This window comes from Pongo abelii, chromosome 3 (assembly GCF_028885655.2).
Source record: "Pongo abelii isolate AG06213 chromosome 3, NHGRI_mPonAbe1-v2.0_pri, whole genome shotgun sequence".
NCBI lineage: Eukaryota > Metazoa > Chordata > Mammalia > Primates > Hominidae > Pongo > Pongo abelii.
Window position 1 is genome coordinate 2,331,055 of NC_071988.2, and position 21,437 is coordinate 2,352,491.

At 49.8% G+C, this 21,437-nt stretch overlaps 1 protein-coding gene across 1 annotated transcript in view; it reads right to left on the bottom strand.

The window, feature by feature from the left end:
- The window catches only part of ZFYVE28 (zinc finger FYVE-type containing 28), a 150,758-nt gene that overhangs the window by 30,458 nt on the left and 98,863 nt on the right, over positions 1-21,437 (bottom strand). The window contains exons 7-8 of the mRNA XM_054554911.2: positions 21,230-21,331; positions 5,696-6,946 (exon numbers count right to left, since the gene is read on the bottom strand). Coding sequence (XP_054410886.2) covers positions 5,696-6,946; positions 21,230-21,331 — 1,353 coding nt within the window. The remainder of the gene's footprint in view (positions 1-5,695; positions 6,947-21,229; positions 21,332-21,437) is intronic.

Genomic DNA, 21,437 nt, shown 5'->3' on the forward strand with positions numbered 1-21,437 from the left:
AAGGAAGGGAGGGGAGGGAGGGAAGGGAAGGGAGGGGAGGGAGGGAAGGGAAGGGAGGGGAGGGAGGGAAGGGAGGGGAGGGAGGGAAGGGAAGGGAAGGGAGGGAAGGGAAGGGAAGGGAGGGGAGGGAGGTAAGGGAGGGGAGGGGAGGGAAGGGAAGGGAAGGGAGGGGAGGGAGGGAAGGGAAGGGAGGGGAGGGAGGGAAGGGAAGGGAGGGGAGGGAGGGAAGGGAAGGGAGGGGAGGGAGGTAAGGGAGGGGAGGGAGGGAAGGGAAGGGAAGGGAGGGGAGGGAGAGAAGGGAGGGGAGGGAGGGAAGGGAAGGGAGGGGAAGGAGGGAAGGGAAGGGAGGGGAGGGAGGGAAGGGAGGGGAGGGGAGGGAAGGGAAGGGAGGGGAGGGAGGGAATGGAGGGGAGGGAAGGGAAGGGAGGGGAGGGAGGGAAGGGAGGGGAGGGGAGGGAAGGGAAGGGAGGGGAGGGAGGGAAGGGAGGGGAGGGAAGGGAAGGGAGGGGAGGGAGGGAGGGAAGGGAGGGGAGGGAAGGGAAGGGAGGGGAGGGAGGGAAGGGAAGGGAGGGGAGGGAGGGAAGGGAGGGGAGGGAGGGAAGGGAGGGGAGGGAAGGGAAGGGAGGGGAGGGAAGGGAAGGGAGGGGAGGGAAGGGAAGGGAGGGGAGGGAGGGAAGGGAAGGGAGGGGAGGCAGGGAAGGGAAGGGAGGGGAGGGAGGGAAGAGAAGGGAGGGGAGGGAGGGAAGGGAAGGGAGGGGAGGGAAGGGAAGGGAGGGGAGGGAGGGAGGGGAAGGAGGGAGGGAGGGGAGGGAGGGGAAGGAGGAAGGGAGGGGAGGGAGGGAGGGAGGGGAAGGAGGGAGGGAGGGAGGGAGGGGAAGGAGGAAGGGAGGGGAGGGAGGGAGGGGAAGGAGGAAGGGAGGGGAGGGAGGGAGGGGAAGGAGGAAGGGAGGGAGGGAAGGGGAGGGTGGGAGGAAGGGAATGGAAAGAAAGGAAAGAAAGGAGAAAGAAAAGGGCAAAAGGAAGGAAAGGAAAAAAAGAAAGAAGAAAGAAAAGGAAGAAAAGAAAGAAAAAGAAAAGAGAATCCAAGAGGCAGACAAAAAACCGTAGAGGAAACTATAAAACCATGTTCAGTGGAAAAAAAAGAATAAAACTATTCATAAGATTTGGGGTGATATTTATTTCCTTATTTGTTTTGTTTTTTAAAAAGATAGGGTCTTACTCTGTCACCCAGGCTGCAGTACAGTGGTACAGTCATAGGTCACTGTAGTCTCCACCTTCTGGGCTCAAGTGATTCTCCTGCTTCAGCCTCCAAAGTAGCTGGGACTACAGACCCACGCCACTGCACCTGGCTAATTTACTTTTACTTTTCATGAGATGGGGTCTTGCTATATTGTCCAGGCTGGTCTTGAACTTCTGGCCTCAAGCAATCTGCCTGCCTCAGCCCCCAAAGTGCTGGGAATACAAGCATAAGCCACCACACCCAGCCTTTCCTTCTTATGTTTCCAAAGTTTCTACAATGAACAGGGACCACATCTATAATTAGCAAACAGGGAGTCAGTGTTACTTTTCGCAGAAGGCAGAGCTGGAAATCCACTTCATGGTGTCCCTGGAAGGAATGGACAACCAGCCTGAGTGGACTTTCTGTCATCTAGACAAGTAACTTCCAAGGGTGACTTCAAGAGGACGGAAGGTTCTGGATCAAAGAGGTGAGGCTAGCTGAAGGGAAAATAAGACTTTAAAAAATGTCAACTTCTCCAAAAGGATTCATTGACCACTGAGAAGGTCGGAAAGAAGCCAGTAAAATGAAAAGAGCTGAAGGGCATAGGTTCCAGAACATTCACACCTGCAAGGCTGATTCACTGCTGTCTGTCGAGGACAATGTCCGGACTCCCAGGTGACAGCACCTGAGGAAATGCCCCAGAGAGGGGCTCCTCCTGGCTGGGACCGTCACGCCAGGACTCCAGTGGGCCATGTGCCAACCCACCTCCTGCGTGCATCCGTCCCCTGGCTGGTGGCTGGGAAGCCCTGTCCTTCCTCCTGGAGGCTGTCGTCTGCCTGGCCAGAAACACAGGCTCTAGGGGTCTCGGGGGAATATAACAGGCCAGTTGGCCGCAGCTCCACACATTTCCTCCATTTGCAGCACACGGAGATCCGACTCGCACGTGGGACTGGAAGCCGTGAGTCAGGGCCGTGCCCGCTGTTCCCTCTGAACCGTCCACGCCACAACCACAGGGGCTGCAGGGACGCCTGCCAGGTGAGCGGGTCTCACGGCCAAACAGGCCTGGGCTCTTCCAGATGCTCTCAGCTAAGGCAAATACTACCCTCTCCGTCTCAGCCTCTCCCGCTGCAGAACGGGAGGTGTAACCAAACGCAGCCATACTGTGCACGTGACCGGCCTCGCACAAACGTTACTTAACACCAGCCAGGCTTCCTGACACGGGGTTCTTTGAATTTGGGTGAACTTCCTCTGTGTGTGAAGCTGGTCTCCTGTGTCTGTCTGTTTAAAAACCCCCACTGCGTTATCACCTCCGTATTGGTGTGAGGTGACACCTGGGAAGACAGGCCATGTCTCTTGTTCCTCGGTGGGTCTCTGGTGCTTGGCCCAGTCACCCCGGAACGTGCTTGAGACACAGGTGAGTGGCAGAATGAATGACGCTCCCAGGGTGCACACCGCCTGTGCCTTGGATGGGACAGCTGCCATGTGCTGCCGCCCGCTGACCTGATTTCCAGCTACCTCCGGGCACAGTGCTGGGCCCAGGCACTGACCTAAATCGAACCAAACATGTACTGCCCTGATCACCCTGTGATGTGCTTGCTCTCTCGGATCCTAAGCACCTGCCAGAAACACTTCCCTGGAAAATGACACCACCACCTGGGCTCCTTCCGTTTCTTCAGCTGAGCCTCAGCGTCTGTGCTGAGCTGCATAAGGCCTGGGAAGCTGAGGCCGCGTTAAGAGGCTGTGTCCATGATGGGGCACAGAGCTCACTCCAGGAAGGTGGGAGGAGCTTCTGGAGGGGGTGGGCGTCCACTGGCTGTCACCTGGACAACCCCCACCACCCCCAGCAGCAAAAGATGGGCAGGCCCCAAACCAAAAACTCCCGTTCTTATCCTGTCAAAGAATTTCTGATGGCTTCACGTCAAACTCGGAGAAAAACGATCCATTGCCAATGAACTGGGTCTGAGCCCCTGAGGAAAGCATCCAGTAGTGGGGAAAAGGTGCTCGGGCTGACACGGCCGTGAAGCTCAGGCTGCATCTCAAAAACGGCCTCACCCAAAAGAAAGAGGAGAGGCTGTTTGCGTGAGGCTGTTCATCGTGGCACGTCTGTGACAGCAAAAGCCTGGAAACAAGCCCAAGCCAGCACTTGGGCCCGAGTGCACGCCAGGCCAACCTCGCATGGGGCCCTGCCCCGCGGTGAAGGGAAGCAGGACATCTCTAGCAAGCACTGGAGCGGCTCTGGCAGAAGGCCAGGAGAGTGAGGTGGGGGCGAGTGCCTGTAGCAGGAGGCCCTTCACCAAATACGGGGATGGGGGATACGCGGGCGTGTATCTGAACATCTTCTCAATGTGCCTTTGCTTACATTTTTGAAAATTGAAGGTTATACTATAAAACATTCTTAAACCGTTCCCTTTGGGGGCAGGGGAGAAAAAGGTTCCTTCAGACAGACTTCTCTGGGTCTATCTTATTTATAGATTTGACTGGGAACCACACAAATATAAAGTTGAATCAGCTGTCAATGGCAAGCTCTACACAGGTAATGCTGGATGAGACCAATGAACCTGCTGTGAGGAAACGGTGTCCAGTGGCCTTAGAGACATCAGCTGACTGCTGACGAGTGGGGTGTGCCCTAAGGACAAAACAAAGACAATGACCAGTGTTAAGGAAGGACGCGGGAAACTGGAACCCCCATCCACAGCTGCCTGGATGCCAACTGCAGCCACGCTGGAAAGTAGTCTGGCAGCTCCTCAAAATGCCACACACAGAGTGACCACATGATCCACAATTCCGCTCACAGGGATCCACCCAGATGAGCCGAAGACCCATGTCCACACAAAAACTTGGACAAAAATTTTCATCACAGCCAAAACATAGAAGCAACACATCCACCATCCACTGGTGAATGAAGAAATGAAAGACGGTCTCCCCGTGCAGTGAGCGTGATTCAGTCATAAAAAGGAACGGCGTGCCACTGTGTGCCTCTACATGGTGGCCCTTACAGACGTTACACTCGGTGGGGGAAGCCGGACCCTGGAGGTCACACGCCACAGATGCTTCTCGACTTAACCCATCGTATCCTGTGTCAGAAATGCATCTGACCCTCCTAGCCTTCAAAATGCAGAGGACGGTTCCTGCTGGGTTCAAGTCACTTTCACGCCCTCATTAAGCCGAGCCATCGTAAGTCTGGAACCACCTGTACGTGAATGTGTTCACAGGAAATGTCCAGAAGAGGCAAATCCATCTATGGAAAGTGACTGAGGCTGCCAGGGCCTGGTGGGGAGTGGGGAGGGACGCCGGGAACCAGGCCCAGCCCACCCAGCCCACAGCACAGGAAAGAGCTGCAGGGAGGCCCTGAGTCCTGAGTGGGCAGCGGAAAGGAAGAACGGCCTGACCGTCACGGGACCCTGGCCATTCCCACTCCTCCAGCGAGCGCACAACCTGGGAGGAGCCAGCATAGGAAGAAGGAGGTGTCTGCCCTGCACCAAGAAACCCCTTCCCCAGTGTGAGGACCCTCTCCTGGGCCTGCCTGCCATCCTTCAACGCAGCCCCTTACTCCTGCACCTGCGCCCCCCACCTTCATCCCCATCTGCTGCCCGGCTCTCACGGCTCCTGGGGGGGGCTTTTCTGGTCTCCAGTTGAACCTCGTCCCCTCCCTATCCTCCCTCTCTCTTCCCGTTAGCGAGGCCTATAGACACGGCCACAGCCAGAGTGGGAGCCCTGCAGGGCGGGGTCCTGGCAAGGGGGTCAATGGCCCTGACAATGCAGCCATGAGTGACCCTGGGCTGGGCCCAGCCCCTGCCTTTCCCTCCCTGTCTCCAGTGTGGGGGATGAGAGCCCATGAGAAGAGATAGGAGACCTCCCCACCTCCCCCCAGTACAGGGAAAGGAGGAGAGAGTCCTGGGAGGGGCAGAGGCCCTGGGAACACCCCTGGGAATTTGCCCATGAGTGGTCTCAGCACCCCTCATGGCCCCAGTCTCCACGCCCATGGCCACGGGTCTGCGTCTTGTTTCAGCCCGGTGTGAGCCAGGCAGCCATGGAGGTCAGCAAAGAGAAGTGGGCAGTGCGCTCGGATGCGGCTCAGGGCAAGGGGCCAGGCACTGGCACAGCCCACTCCCACTGCCCCGCGCAGGCACATGTGGCTCACACCAGGGGCGGGATGGACCGGGGCTGCGGCAGGTGAGCTGAGGGCTTGACACTGTGCCCATGTCACCTGAAAGGCACCTGGAACATCAGAAACAGAGAAGCGGGCCCGCTGGCACACATTTCCTGGTGCATGACGCCCCACAGGGCAGGTGCCTCCGCAGCCAGCTCCTGCCCCTGCCCTCCTCACGCACAGACCCCACACCCGGCCAGGGCCCAGCACCTGTCGGTGGCCAAGATGGCTCAGGTGGAAACACTGCAATGCTTGGAGAACACGCCAGCACCTGCCCCCCAGTGCAAAGAGGACAAACCCAGTCTCTGGGCCAGACTGGCTCTTACCTGGAGCCCGACAGGGCCTGAGGCGCCTCATGAGCCGAGGGGCTCCCAGCATCCAGCTCTCTGGCCTCTGGCTCCTGCTGACCTGCAACCCCAGCCTCTCCTTGCAGCCCACTCGCTGTGTCCACCTGGGAACCTGAGGTGTGAGGCAGGCACTTGTCGGAAGTGGGGGCTTTGGGCTCCCGCCCGTCGGAGGCATCTTCTGAGGGCGGGGGCGCCTCCTCCTGTCTCTCAGGGCCCCTGTCGCTGGCCTTGGCTAAGCCGGCAGCGTACGAGGCACCAATGACGCCTCCCGGGCTGCACTTCTCCCGCAGACGCTCCACCACGTCCTCCCTGCTGTCCCCACAGCTCCCACAGCACACACAGGAATGCAGAAGGCAGTTGGTGGCCGCAGTGCTAAGCTTGTGGGGGCCCCCATCCATCCCCTCGGCCACGGGCTCCGAGGCGGCCTCCTGGGTGGCGACCGCAGAGTCCAGGGAAGTAGGCGATTTGGGGTTGAAGATGACCGTGGCTGAGAGCTTCATGCCCCCTGTCCGGTGGGCGATCATCTCGGCTGTCTCTGCATCATCCGCACCCACCTCCCAGCCGTCCAGGTGCAGCCGCGAGTCCAGGCAGCTGCAGGAGCTGGTGCCCGCGAGGCTGGCCCCACCTGTGCCCTCGGCCTCGAGGTTGTTGTTGTTGCTCAAGTCCTCCTCCTTTTCCGAGGCGGGCACGCTGAGCCCCGCCGCTCCGCCTGGCCCACCCTGCCCTTTCTCTTGGGGGACGGCCTGGGTATTGCCTGCCCACCCAAATGGGCCACCTGGGGACTCGGGCCTGGCCAGGGCTTCTGCCGTCCCCTCCACGTCATCCATGAAGAACACGCGCTCCTCCTCATCACTGCCTGATCGGAGGCGCGGTCTACCTGGAGAGGCCTCCCTGCCTGGGCTGCCCTCTGCTCCCGGCCTGTGCGCTGGGGACTGGCAGGCGCTGGGCGGTGAAAGCAAAGAGGACATCTCGTCCCCTGCCCTGTGGACCATGCGGCTGAGCTGCTCCAGCTCCTGGTCGTCGTACTGCATGGAGCAGGCCAGCTCTGCATCCGGGTCTTTGGCCTTGGCTGAGAGTGGCCCCTCAGGGTGGAGAGGGGCAGAGAGGGCAGGCACCAGGGCAGCGGGTCCCTGCACATCTGCGCGGATGGGGAACTCCACGTCTTGGGAAATGCAGAGGTTCCGTTCCAGCGTGTGCAGCTCCTCCTCCGTCAGCGTCTGCAGCAAATCCCTACGAATCAACACAAAACCCAAGGGTGAGGGTCCCAAAAGCCACACCAGCCTCCTTGTCCAGGAGTGGATGCAGCACCCTGGAGTCTGCACCAGCAGAACAACAGCCAGGCACTGAATGCTTGCAGCTGAATTCACAAGGCACCAGCACGTCTCCTCCACCACGGAACAAGGCTCGGGTCTCGCCGGCGAGGACAACGGTGTTCAAGATGGCCGACTGGGATTCTAGTACAGTTTCTTTTTTAAAACAAGATTCTGGAACCTTTTGCTGAAAATAAGAAAGCCCTGATTGTTAGGCATGTGTTAGCTGCATGAATAAAAACTCTAAGGAGTGAAAAAATACATGCTGGTTTACACATAGACCTTCATCCTTTCATTCTGCAAATACCATTGGGCACTGGCTATGCAGCAGGAACTGGGCACTAGGACACGAGGAAGAAGGCAGGCATGCTCCTGCCCTTGTGAACTTAGCCTGCAGTAGGGTGAGGCAGATGATAAACAAGCATTTATACAAACAATGACTGAACTACAATAATGACAGCTACAACCAAAGACAATGCAAGCCATGAAGGAGGGTGCAGCAGGGCACCTGTCTGAGGCCGGGAAGGCTTCCTGGAGGAAGAGGCATTGAGGCCGAGACCCAAAGGTATAATTAATTCAGTGATGCTGAGCAGGAAGCTCCTGGAGCAGGCTCCTACAGGCCGACTGTGGGCTGCTCTCTGCTGGGAGAAGCTCCGGTTGTGTCTGTGGTCTGAGTCCCACGTGGGACATTCCAGCACAGCCGTGGCTATTGTGAGGAAGTGCACTTTGCAGAGCTGGGCAGAACTTTCATAAGCTGAATCCACCCATGTGAATAGCACCCAGATTTAGAAGTGAAACCCCAACCAGGCCCCCGGCGCATGACACCATCCTGACTCCATAGGCCGAGGCACGCACCTGCTCTGCTTCTCTGGAGAAATGGGAATTCTCAGTCTACACTCTCTTGTGGCAGGATGTGTTTGCTGATGTTATATTTGTGTAGAACTCTCCAGATAAAATATAGGACACCCAGCTAAATTTCAATTTCAGAAAAACAACAAGTAAGTACTTTTAAAATGTCATTAGAAATAGTTGTAAGTGTAAGTGTACTCCAAATGCTGCCCATTTGGGACATACACTAAAAAGAGTTTGTTGTTTATCTGAAATTCCAACTAAACTGGGCTTCCTGCTATTGTATTGCTAGATCTGGCAACGCTATTTCATAAGATTCACCCATCATAAAGCACGTTGCCATAGGTCATTCATTCTTGTGGGTGCACCATCTTCCATGGGGTAAATATACGTAGTTCCTTTATCTGTTACACCCGACAGGTTTTGGCTGCTGTGACCCAGCATCTTCGTGCATCTCTCTTGAAGAACACACGAGGGCATTTCTGCTGAATGCACACATGGGGTGGGACTGCTGAGCCAGACAGCGGGGAGCAGCCGGGATCCAGGCACACCTGCCCACAGCTTGGCCGACAGCGTGGCTTGCCCCAGGCCCTCGAGAGCACTACTGTCTTTAACCGAATCCTTCCTGGTGAGTGAGTAATAGTATCTTATCTTATTATGGCTTTCCATTGTTTTAGCCTGATGACCAATGAGGTCGGTCACAGTTTATCTACTCATCAGCCCTTAGATTTTCTCTATGCAAAGTTCCTGTTCAAGCCTTTTGCCCATTATTAATTGGGTTGTCGGCCTTTTTCTTATTGATTGACAGGAGTTCTTTTCTTTATCAGATATATTCTCCAACTCTTTGGCTTGCCTTTTCATTCTCTTAATGGTGCTTTTGAGGAAGTTTTAAATTTTAATAAAGTCCAATTATAACATTTTTTCTTTATGAGTAGTGCTTTGTGTCCTGTTTAAGAAATCTCTTCCCACTCCATGGTCACAAAGATGTTCTCCTTGATATTTTCCTCTAAAAGCTTTTTATTATTTTTTAAGTCACGGTCTTGCTCTGTGGCCCAGATCTGGGGTGATCATGGCCCACTGGAGACTCAAACTCCTCAGCTCAAATTATTCTTCTGCCTCAGCCTCCTGAGCAGCTGGTACTACAGGTGCAGACCACCATACCTGGCTAATTATTTTTAATTAAAAAAACATTTTTTTTAGAGACAGGGTCTCACTATGTTGCCCAGGCTGGTCTTGAACTCCTGGCCTCAAGTGATCCTCCCGCCTTGGCCTCCCAAAGTGCTGGAATTACGGCATGAGCCACCATGCCTGGATTTTATTGTTTTACTTTTTATATTTATATCCACACTCTGTCTGGAGTTGATTTTTGTGTACAATAGTGGTAAGAACCCAGACACTAATAGATAACCATATGAGACATTTTTCCTCATGTGGTCTTCTATTGACTCAGCCCATTTATTGGAAAGAAAAACAACCATTCCTGCTGTTTTGCAATGTCATGTTGTCATAAATCAGAGACCTATATATGCATTGGTCAGTTCTAGACTTTCTAATCTATTGAATGGGTCTCAAGTCCATCCTTGTACTATATCTGTCAAGATTACTATAGCTTTACAGTAGAAGATGTCTCCAATTTTCTTCTTCTACTTTTTTTTTCTTTTTTTTTAAGAAATGGGGTCTTGTTCTGTCACCCAGGTTGGAGTTCAGTGATGTAAACACAGCTCATTGTAGCCTCGACCTCGTGGGCTCAAGAGCTCCTCCCACCTCAGCCTCTCAAAGTGTTGGTATTATAGGCATGAGCCACTGTGCCTGGCCTTTGTTCTTTTTCTATGAAGTACACACAGCAGAAAAGCATACATATGTTCACGTGGAGACACACACAGGGGTAGTCACAGCAGCACTATTTGTGGAAACTACCCAAAGCCCATCGAGAGTAGAACAGATAACGTTCTGCTGCTGCTTGGCTATTCCAGGCCCCTTGCATCTCCACATGCATTTTAGTATTAGTTTGTCAATTTCTACAAGGAAGGAAGGGAGGGAGGGAGGGAGGGGAGGGGAGGGGAGGGGAGGGGGAGGAGAGAATGCAGAAAGAAAGAGAAAGAAAGAAGGAAAGCAAGGAAGGAAGGAGAGAGAGAGAGAAAGAAAGAAAGAGAGAGAAAGAAACAGAGAGAGAGAAAGAAAGAAAGAGAAAGAGAGAAAGAAAGAGAGAGAGAAAGAAAGAAAAAGAGAGAAAAAGAAAGAGAGGAAGAAAGAAAGAAAGAGAAAGAAGAGAAAGAAAGAAAAAGGAAGGAAAGAAGAGAAAGAGGGAGGGAGGAAGGAAGGAAGCTAGCTAGCTTCTGTGATTTTGATTGAGACTGCATTGAACTCATAGATTAATTTGAGAACAACTGATATCTTCATAATATCAGGTGTTCCTCTCTCTGAATGGAATTGCTATCCAGGGCTTTAAAAATTTATGGTAATAACATTTTATAACTTTCAATGGAGGTCTTGGACATCATTAATTTGATTTATGCTTACGTATTTGATATTTACTGGTACTACCATGGATGGTATTTGCTATGGTTTGGGGGTGGTTTGTCCCCATCAAAACTCAGGTTGAAATTTAGTTTCCAATGTGGTGGTGTTTAGAGGTGGCGTCTTTAAGAGGTGATTAGGTCATTAAGGAGATTAATGCCTTTCTCATGAGACCAAATTAGTTACCATAAGAGTGGGTTGTCATGAAGTGAGGCTGCCGCTTGTGTTTGGCCTCTTTGCACATGTCCCCTTACCCTCCTGCTTCTCTGCCACGTTATGACAGAGCACGAGGTCCACACCAGAAGTTAACCAGATGCAGCCACTTGATCTTGGACCTCCCAACCTCTAGAATCATGAGCTAAATGAACATCCTTCCTTTATAAATTACTGAGTCTTAGGTATTCTGTGATAGCAACACAAAATTGACTAAGACAGTATTTTGATTTCATTTCGCATTTATTTATTGCTGGCATACAGAAAGACCATTTATTTTTGTATATTGATCTTTCACCTAGTGACCTTGCTAAATCTACTTATTATTTCTAATAGTTTGAAGATGCTTCTGCGTTTCCTAGGTACTTGATCACGTTATCTACATAAAATGGCAGTTTTAGTCCTTCATTTCCAATGCTGTGTAACTTCCTAGTTTTCCTTTTATTTTTGCCTTATTGCACTTGCTAGGCCAGAAAACAACGTTAAATGGAGATAGTGAATAGTAGACATCTTCTTCCCAGTCTCAGGGATGTGTGCTGTAGTACACACACAACAGACAACACACAAACAGAGATACGCACGGACGAAATCTGTATCTATATCTATCTGTGACCAGGTTAAGGAAATTCCCTCCTGTTCCTAGTTTGCTAGGAGATGCTTTTCTTGTTCTGTTTTGTTTATTGCTAAGAGATGTTTTCACCATAAAATTGGCATGAAATTTTTTCAAATGCTTTTCTTGAATCTTTCAAAATTATATGATTTTTCTTCCAATTTTTAAAATTAATGTGGCAAAACATCAATTTGATTTTCAAATGTTAAGCCAATCTTGCATATCTGGAATACATTTCTTTTTTTTTTAATTTTGAGACATTGCCTTGCTCTGTCACCCAGGCTGGAGTGCAGTGGCCTGATCACAGCTCACTGCAGCCTCTGCCTCCCTAACTCAAGCAGTGATCCCATCTCAGCCTCCCAAGTAGCTGTCAGTACAGATGTGTACCACCATGCTCCACTAATTTGTAATTTTTTGTAGAGATGAGATCTTACCATATTGCCCAGGTTGGTGCCAAGCTCCTGGGCTCAAGCGATCCTCCTGCCTCAGCCTCCCAAAGTCCTGGGATTGCAAGTGTGAGCCACTGTGCCCAGATATATTTCTCTTGGTCATGATATATCTTATTTATATATGGTTGGGTTTCATTTGTCTGTATCTTTTTAAGGGTATTTGCATCTATGTTCATGAGAGATTGGTGTTGTTTCTTGTAATATCTTGGTCAGGTTTAAATGTCTAGATTATACTCTTATTGAAAAAAAAAAAAAGAGTTAGGGCTGGGTATGGTGGCTCATGCCTGTAATCCCAGCATTTTGGGTGGACAAGGCAGTCGGATTGCTTGAGCTCAGGAGTTTGAGACCAGCTGGGGCAACAGTAAAACCCTGTCTCTACAAAAAATACAAAAATAAGCCGGGCATGGTGGTGCACGCCTGTGGTCTCAGCTACTCAGGAGGCTGAGGTGGGAGGATGGCTTGAGCCTGGGAGGCAGAGATTGCAGTGAGTCTAGATTGTGCCACTACACTCCAGCCTGTGTGACAAAGTGAGAGTCTGTCTCAATAATAATAAAAAAAGTTAGAAAATGTCTTTTTTTCTATTCCCTAAAATAATTTATATAAGATTTGTGTTATTTATTCTTTAAATGTTTAGAAGAACACATAAAGAAAGCCACCTGTGCCTGATGTTTTCTCTGTGGGAAGGTTTTAAAATAATGAATTCAACTTCTTTAATAGATATTGGATTAAAAGGTTTTCTATTTCTTCTTCTGTTAGCTTTGATTAATTGCTTTTTTGAGGAATTTGTCCAATTAATTCAAATTGTCAAATTTAGTGATATAAACTTGTTTATAATATCCTCTTACTATCATTTTAATATCTGTAAGGTCTGTGGTGATGTCTCCTTTCCATCTATATTATTAGTGATTTATGTTTTATCTTTTTTCTCTTGAACTAGTCCAGCTAGGAATTTATCAATTTCATTAATCTTTTAAAATAACTAACTTTTGGGGTCAGGCATGATGGCTCACGCTTATAATCCCAGCACTTTGGGAGGCCAAGGTGGGCAGATCACAAGGTCAGAAGTTCGAGACCAGCCTGGCCAACACAGTGAAACCCCGTCTTTACTAAAAATACAAAAAAATTAGCTGGATTTGGTGGCAGGTGTCTGTAATCCCAGCTACTTGGGAGGCTGAGGCAGAAGAATTGTTTAAACCTTGGAGGCAGAGGCTGCAGTGAGCTGAGATTGTGCCACTGTACTCCAGCCTGGGTGACAGAGCTAGACTCTGCCTCAAACAAACAAAAAACCTAACTTTTGAGTTTGTCTTTCCCCTACTATACATTTGTTTTGCACTTCATTGACATCTGTTCTTATTTTTATTATTTTTCTCCTGCTTTCTTGAGGTATGATAAACTTATTATTTCCTAGCTTCTTTAGATAAAATTTTACATAATTCAATTTCATCCTTTATTCTGTTCTAATTTATAGCATTTAGTGCTATAAATTTCCTTCAAAACACTGCTTAGGCCTCATCTTAATTTTCCTTTTTTTTTTTTTTAGAGATGAGCTCTTACTCTGTTGCTCAGACTGGAATACAGTGGCAGGATCATAGCTCACTGCACCCTCAAACTCCTGGGTTCAAGCAATCTTCCTACCTCAGTCTCCCAAGTAGCTGGGACTATAGGCATGTGCCACGATGCCCAACTAAGTTTTTTATTGTTGTTGTTTTAATATGTTAAAGAAAATTAAAGGGGGCAAATTAGATAAGAGGATGAAGAATTTAAACAGATAATTGGAATCTATACAAAAAGAAACAGCCAAGTATGGTGGCTCACACCTGTAGTCCTAGCTACTCAGGAGGCTGAGGTAGGAGAATTGCCTCACCCAGGCTGGTCTCGAACTCCTGGGCTCAAATGATCCTCCCACCTCAGCCTCCCAAAATGCTGAGATTACAGGAATGAGCCATTGGGCCTGGCCACATGGATATATCATATCTTTATTATCATGTAGGTAAAACCATTTTTAAATTTTGGCCAGGCACAGTGGCTCATGCCCAACACTTTGGAAGGCCAAGGCAGGTGGATGGCTTGAGCACAGGAGTTCAAGACCAGCCTGGGCAACATAGTGCGATCCCATCTATATTACAAAAGAAAAAAAAGAAAAATTTCCATTGACTTCTGCAATGAACAATGAATTATTTAGAAGTGTTTTGGGCTGGGTACAGTGGCTCACACCTATAATCCCAGCACTTTGGGAGGCCAAGGTGGGCAGATCACTTGAGACCAGGAGTTCGAGACCAGCCTGGCCAACATGGTAAAACCCCGTTTCTACTAAAGATACAAAAATTAGCCAGGCGTGGTAACTCATGCCTATGGTTCTAGCTACTCAGGAGGCTGAGGCACAAGAATCGCTTGAACTCAGGAAGCAGAGGTTGCAGTGAGCGAAGATCACGCCAACTGCACTCCAGCCTGGGTGATAGAGTAAGACTCTGTCTCAAATAAATAAATAAATAGAAGTGTTTTGCCTAATTTATCATGTAATTGGGGATTATTCCAGGTTTTTCCAGGTTTCTTTTTTTTTTTTTTGATACCTGCCTCACTAAAGTCAGAGTACATACTACGAATACTTTGTCTTTTGAGGTTCACTGTGGGTTTCTTTATGGTCTGTCATATAATCAATTCTGATAAATGGTCCACATGCTTTTTATTTATTTAGATAGGGTCTGGCTCTGTGGTGCAGGCTGGAGTGCAGTGGGATGACCTTAGCTCATTGCAACTTCTGCCTCCTGGGCTCAAGCCATCCTCCTACCTCAGCCTCCCAAGTAGCTGGGACCACAGGTATGTGCCACCACACCCATTTTTTTGCATTTTTTGTAGAGACAGTGTTTCATCATGTTGCGCGGGCTGGTCTCAAACTCCTGGGTTCAAACAATCCACCCACCTGGGCCTCCCAAAGTGCTGGGACTACAGGTATGAACCACTGCACTCAGCCTCCACATACTTTTAAGAACATAAGGGTGGGCCTGGTGGCTCATGTGTGTAATCCCAGCACTTTGGAAGGCCGAGGTGGGTGGATCATTTGAGGTCAGAAGTTCAAGACCAGCCTGGCCAAAATGGTGAAACCCAGTCTGTACTGAAAATACAAAAATTAGCCAGGCAGTAGTGGCACGTGCCTGTAATCAGGAGACTCGCTTGAGCCTGGGAGGCAGAGGTTGCAATGAGCCGAGATCGCACCACTGCACTCCAACCTGGGCGACAGAGTGAGACTCTGTCTCAAAAAAAAAAAAAAAAAAAAAGAACGTGAATTCTGGATGTAACTTACATATGTAAGTTAGGTCAAGTTTGTTAGTTTTGTTATTGAGATTTCTTACATCCTCAAGGGTTTTCCTGTTAGTTCCATCAGTTATAGAGAGGTAAATTAAAGTATCCTGCTGGTTTTGGATTTGTCTATTCCACCTTATATTTCTGTTATTTGCTTTACATAAGTTTTACAGCTGTTATTCAGCCCATACATACAGATTTGGGATTGTGACATCTTCCCACTGAATTGCCTGTTTATCAGCATGAAATATTTCTCTTTATCTCTAGTAATCTTTCTTGCCTTAAAGTTTACTTTGATAAATATAACTACAACGACTTTCTTTGGATGGTGTCTGCATGGTTTATGTTGTCTATTTACTCTCAACCTTGTTCATGTACTTGTGTCAGGACTGGGTCTCTCGTCAGCCAAGTACAGCTGTTGTTGCTGCTGTTTCAACCCAGACTGGGGTAATCTTGGTTTTATACTTAGAATATTTAGTCCATTTGTATTTAATGTAATCACTGATGTGGTTGGGTTTGTATCTTTCATCTTACTATTTTTTTCTATTTGGTCCATTTGTTGTATCTTCTCTTTCTCTGTTCTTACCTTATTTTGGATATTTTTCCTTTTATGAATTTGCTAGTTATTCATCTTTATTATTTTAGTGTTATCCTAATATTATAATAGCGATCCTTGATTGATCACATGCTAATATAAATAATTTATTCAATCACATTTCCAATACAACTTTAAAATTCCATTTACCCCTTTCTGTCTTTTCTGCTACTTGTATATCATGAATTTTAGTACTATGTATAATTTAAACTCCACAGACATTACAATTATTTTGTACAGTTAATATTCACTTATATTAACCCACATCATGTTCTTCAGTCTCGCTTGCGTTACTTTTTTTAAGACAGGGCCTCACTGTCACCCAAGCTGGAGTGCAGTGGCACAATCATAGCTCACCGCAACCTCAAACTCCTGGGCTCAAATGATCCTCCCACCTCAGCCTCCTGAGTAAGATAGAACTACAGGCATGCCACCATGCCCAGCTAATTTTTTTTTTTTTTCAGTAGACAGCCTCACTATGTTGTCCAGGATGGTCTCAAACTCCTGAGGTCAAGGAATCCTCCTGCCTTGGCCTCCCAAAGTGCTGGGATTACAGGCAGGAGCCACCGCACCTGGCCTCTCTAGCATTTCTACATTTCCATCTGATAAAATTTTTTTTTCTGAAGAACTCCAATTAATTGTTTTATGTGCAGGTTGCTAATAACAAATTCCTTCAGTTCTATGTTTTAGAATAATTCATGAAGGCAAAATATCACCTTCATTTTTGAAGGATATTATTGCTGGTTATAAAATTCTGGTTGTTAGCTATTTTCCTTCAGCAGTTTTTTTTGTTTCGTTTTCTTTTTGAAACAGAGTCTCACTCTGTTGCCCAGGCTGGAGAGCGGTGGCGTGATCTCTGCTCACTGCAACCTCCACCTCCCAGGTTCAAGTGATTCTCATGTCTCAGCTGGGATTACAGGCACCCACCACCACGCCTGGCTGATTTTCGAATTTGTAGAAGAGACGAGGTTTCACCATGTTGGCCAGGCTGGTCTCCAACTCCTGGCTCAAGTGATCCGCCCGCTTCAGCCTCCCAAAGTGCTGGGATCACAGCTGTGAGCCACCATGCCCGACCTCCTTCAGCAGTTTAAATATACATTATTTCACTGCTTGTCGGCTTCCATTGTTTTTGTTCATGTGTTGAGAAGACAGCTATCCATCTAATGTTCATTTCAAAGTAGTATGTCCTTTTTCTCTTGCTGCTTGTCAAATTTTTGTCTTTGTTTTTGGCAATTTCACTATGATATACAGAGGTATGCTGGTTGGTTTTTTGTTTGTAATTTTCTTGCTGAATCTGGGGCTAGAGATTTTTGTCTTTTGGAATTTGGGGAAATGTTTAGCCATTACTTCTTTGAATATTGCTTCTGCCCCTTCTCTCTCTCTTTCTGGGATTCCAATTATGTATTTTAGGCCTTTTGAGATTGTTACACATGTCTCTTATGCTCTATTCTGGTGTTCTATTGTTGTTTCTTGTTGTTTTTCCCCTCTTTTTCCCTGCCTGAGTTTCAGTTTGGGTCTCTTCTATTGAGCTATCCTCAAGCTGACTACTTCTGTGTTCTGCTGGGTCCAATCTGCTATTAAGCCCATCTACTGTGTCCTTATTGTCAAATTGTGAATTTTCTTAGCTTTAGAATGTCATTTTTTTCTTCCTTCCTTCCTTTCCTTTTTTTCCTTCCCCTTTCTTTCTTTAGAGATGGAGTCTTGCTATGTTGTCCCGGCTGGAGTGCAGTGGCTATTCACACTGCATTGTAATGGTGCAATCCCACTACTGATCAGCATGGGAGTTTTGACCTACTCCATTTCTGACCTGGGCCAGTTCACCACTCCTTAAGCAACCTGGTGGTTCCCTGCTGCTGGAGGTCACCATATTGATGCCAAAGTTTTGTGCAGACACCTGATCAGCATAGCACACTAGAATTCAGAACTCCTGGGCTCAAGTGACCCTCCGGCCTCAGCCTCCTAAGCAGCTGGGACTACAGGTGCATGCCACCACACTTGGTTGTGTCTCTCTGTATAGATTCCAATTCTCTGTTAAATTCTCTATCCTCTTATCTAATTTGCCCCCTTCTATTTTCTTTAACATATTAATCAGCACTGTGTTCATATTCTTGGGAGTAGTATCTGGATCATCAGCAGTCTGCATTCACTTTCTGGCTCTTCTCTAAACTATCAGATATATTTTCTTGTCTCTTTTTTTTTTTTTTTGAGATGGAGTCTCGCTCTGTAGCCCAGGCTGGAGTGCAGTGGTGCAATCTCGGCTCATTGCAACCTCCGCCTCACAGGTTCACGCCATTCTCCTGCCTCAGCCTCCCAAGTAGCTGGGACTACAGGTGCGCACCACCATGCCTGGCTGATTTTTTATATTTTTAGTAGAGATAGGGTTTTACTGTGTTAGCCAGGATGGTCTCGATCTCCTGACCTTGTGATCCGCCCGCCTTGGCCTCCTAAAGTGCTGGGATTACAGTATTTTCTTGTCTCTTTAACTTTTTATTTTTTGAGACAGAGTCTCACTCTGTCACCCAGACTGTGGAGTACAGTGGCACGATCTTGTTTCACTGCAACCTCCACCTCCTGGGTTCAAGTGATTCTCTGGTCTCAGCCTCCCGAGTAGCTGGGATTACAGGCATGCACCACCATGTCTGGCTAATTTTTGTATTCTTGTAGAGATGGGGTTTTGCCATGTTGGCTGGGCTGGTCTCAAACTCCTGACCTCAGGTGATCCGCTCGCCTTGGCCTCCCAAAGTGCTGGGATTACAGGAGTGAGCCACTGTGCCCGGCCAACATTTTAAGCAATTTTGGATTATATGACAGACATTGGATATAAAAGAATCATAAAGGTTACAGATGACGCCTTTTCCACCAGAGGGGACTACCCCTTTCTCTGTTAGGCTGACCGCATGAGGTCCATTGTTGCATTCCCTTCGGATATGAAGTAGGTTGAGGCTTGGCTGCAGCTTAGGTCTGGTTACTGCAGTTCTGAGCCTGCTGGGCTCTCTGTCTTGTCAAACCCCAAAGCCTGCAGGAGACCAAGTTCTGTCCTTCCAAATTCCAGCTCAGCCTCCAGCCACATGCAACTTCAAAATCTGGGAAATGTCTCTAGCAGTGAGCTCACGGCATGCTTTTTGTTTGTTTGTTTTTTGAGATGGAGTCTTGCTCTGTCACCCAGGCTGGAATTTAGTGGCGCAATCTCAGTTCACTGCAAACTCCGCCTCCCGGGTTCAAATGATTTTCCTGACTCAGCCTCCCAAATAGCTGGGATTACAGGCGTCCGCCACCACGCCCAGCTAATTTTTGTATTTTTAGTAGAGACAGGGTTTCACCATGTTGGCCAGGCTGGTCTCAAACTCCTGACCTCAGGTGATCCATCCACCTGGGCCTCCCAAGGTGCCTGGATTACAGGCGTGAGCCACCGCGCCCAGCCTCAAGGCATGCTTTTGTTCCTAAGCACCTGGGAACTGCAGGAAGCCTTTTGTCAGGGGGCTTTCTGCCTGGATTTCCTGCTTCCCCAGGACTGGCAGTCATGCTGCTTGAATGCCCCCAAGCTGCCAGCCTGTTTCACCAGCCCTTGTGATTAGATGTTCTTTCTCCAGCAGAGCTTCTCTGCCTGGGAAGCCTGGGCCCTGGACAAGCCTGGAATCATCAACTCTTCCCCGGGGAACAACAGCCAAGTAGACTGCAGCTCACCTCCAAAGGCTCCCTTCCCCGGGCTCTTAGTTCACCCAGTCCTCACTTCCACAGTTCAGGTACCTTTAAAAGCGCGATCTTTTGGCTGGGCGCGGTGGCTTACACCTGTAATCCTGCACTTTGGGAGGCCAAGGCAGGCGGATCACCTGAGGTCAGGAGTTCAAGACCAGCCTGACCAACATGGTGAAACCCTGTCTCTACTAAAAATATAAAAATTAGCCGGGCATGGTGGCGCACACCCATAATCCCATCTACTCAGGAGGCTGAGGCAGGAGAATCTCTTGAACCTGGAGGCGGAGACTGCAGTGAGCTGAGATCACACCACTACACATGGACAGTAACAGATAAGTCCTCAAACCCTGACACTGGAGGAGGTGCAGGCTCATCTGTGGATTCTCGCTGTTTTCCGTGGGTGGGTGGGGGACACAAGCAGCAGTTCCGTCAGGGCAGCAGGGCCAGCCTGTGGGTGCACACCTGGGTCCCCGCTGCCCTACCCATGGGTGAGGTTCCCCACATCAGGGCCCCAGGGTGGGCAGCAGAGGCACATTCCATCCACACAGCTTTCTGCAAGGTGAGGTGACTCACACGTGTAATCCCAACCCTTTGGAAGACCAAGGCGGGAGGAAAGCTTAAGCCTAGGAGTTCAAGACCAGCCTGGGTCACATGGCAAGACCCCATCTTTACAAAAAAAAAATTGTTTTTAATTAGCTGGGCATGGTGGTCTGCCTGTAATCCTAGCATTAATCCCTCGACAGCATTCTGCCTCCAGCCCGTTCAGCTTCATCCTCCTCTCCATCGCCCGTGCAGGCAAGGGCAGATATGCTCCCAGGGTGTCCACTCTACTCCTGCATGGCCTGGGCCCCCTTCTAGCCCCACAATGCCCAGGAGGCTCCTTCTCCAGCCCCGGCCTGGCACCTGCACCACCTTTCCTGTAAGACCCCCATATGTGGGGCGGGGGGCGCATGTGCCTTCCTGGTCTAGGTGGTGTCTGTCTCCTCTCCTCGCTGTGGTCTCCTCCACGTTGCCAGAGGAAGAATGCGACTGTGACCTCCAGGTCCAGGGGTCACATCCCCCCAAGCAGGAGGGAAGCAGTGACAGCCATCTCCCAGATGAAACATGGACTGAACCAAGCACCCCTGCCCCTGAGCCCACTGACGCCAAGGACCACCTGCCAAGGCCCCAGGAGCTCACAACCCCATCTGCAAGGGTGACGGGGAGCCCGTAGCCCACGGGGTCAGTTTTCACTGTCTGGGCTCACAGCACCTCTGTCCCTCATGGGGCAGAGTTCTAGGCTTCTGGGTCCCCAAAGGAAACCTGGTTGCAGTGATCGGGGGGGGCTGTGGTAGGAAATACCAAGCTGTCCCAGGCCACAGAGCCAGGGTGGCACGCAGAGGACATGTGGCCATGGGCTTCACGTGGCCCCCGTCCCTCCAGGAAGCCACAGCTGGGCTCTGTCGGCTCAGGCCACCCAGCAAAGCCCTTGGCCCAGATGAAGGGAAGGCGTCGTGTTTTAAAAGGGGGTCCCCCATGTGGACACAGACGTAAACCAGTAACTAAAGACAAACGGCACAGGTGGAGCACCAAGACTCCAACAGAAGCGAGCGCTTTGGGGACGGTGGGGACAGTGGGGATGGTGGGGATGGTGGGGACGGTGGGGACAATGGGAATGGTGGGGACGGTGGGGACAATGGGAATGGTGGGGACAGTGGGACACTTAGCTGTTGCTGCACCATGTCAGGAAGTGTGAGGTTCACTCCCCCAGCTCAGCCCAAGAGAGCGCCCACCTCATGCAATGCCCAGGCGGGGGCAAAAGCCAGGACTCTGTGACCCCCATGGGTCGTTTGTGACCCCTCCCTAAGGAATATTAACCAGCCCATCCTGCCTCACAGAGAGGAGGAGGACCTGGAGGCGGCGCTAAACATGACTTCAGCGCCCACCTGTGGCCCTCCTGTCCCCCTCCCCCACCTCCTCTATCTCCATCCCCACCTTATTTTCCGCAGCAACGTGTGGAAGGGCCGGAACAGCTCGGACATGTCTTCCACCTTGCGGTCCAAGTTCAGGGGTCCATCCGCGTAGACCACGAGGCCACTGCATTTGAGACACAAAAGCCAGGATGTCAGGCCCTGTGGCCCCCTGGGTGCCGCGGACGGCCCAACTTAACCACCTGCGAAAACCACAGCCGCAGGGACTCTGC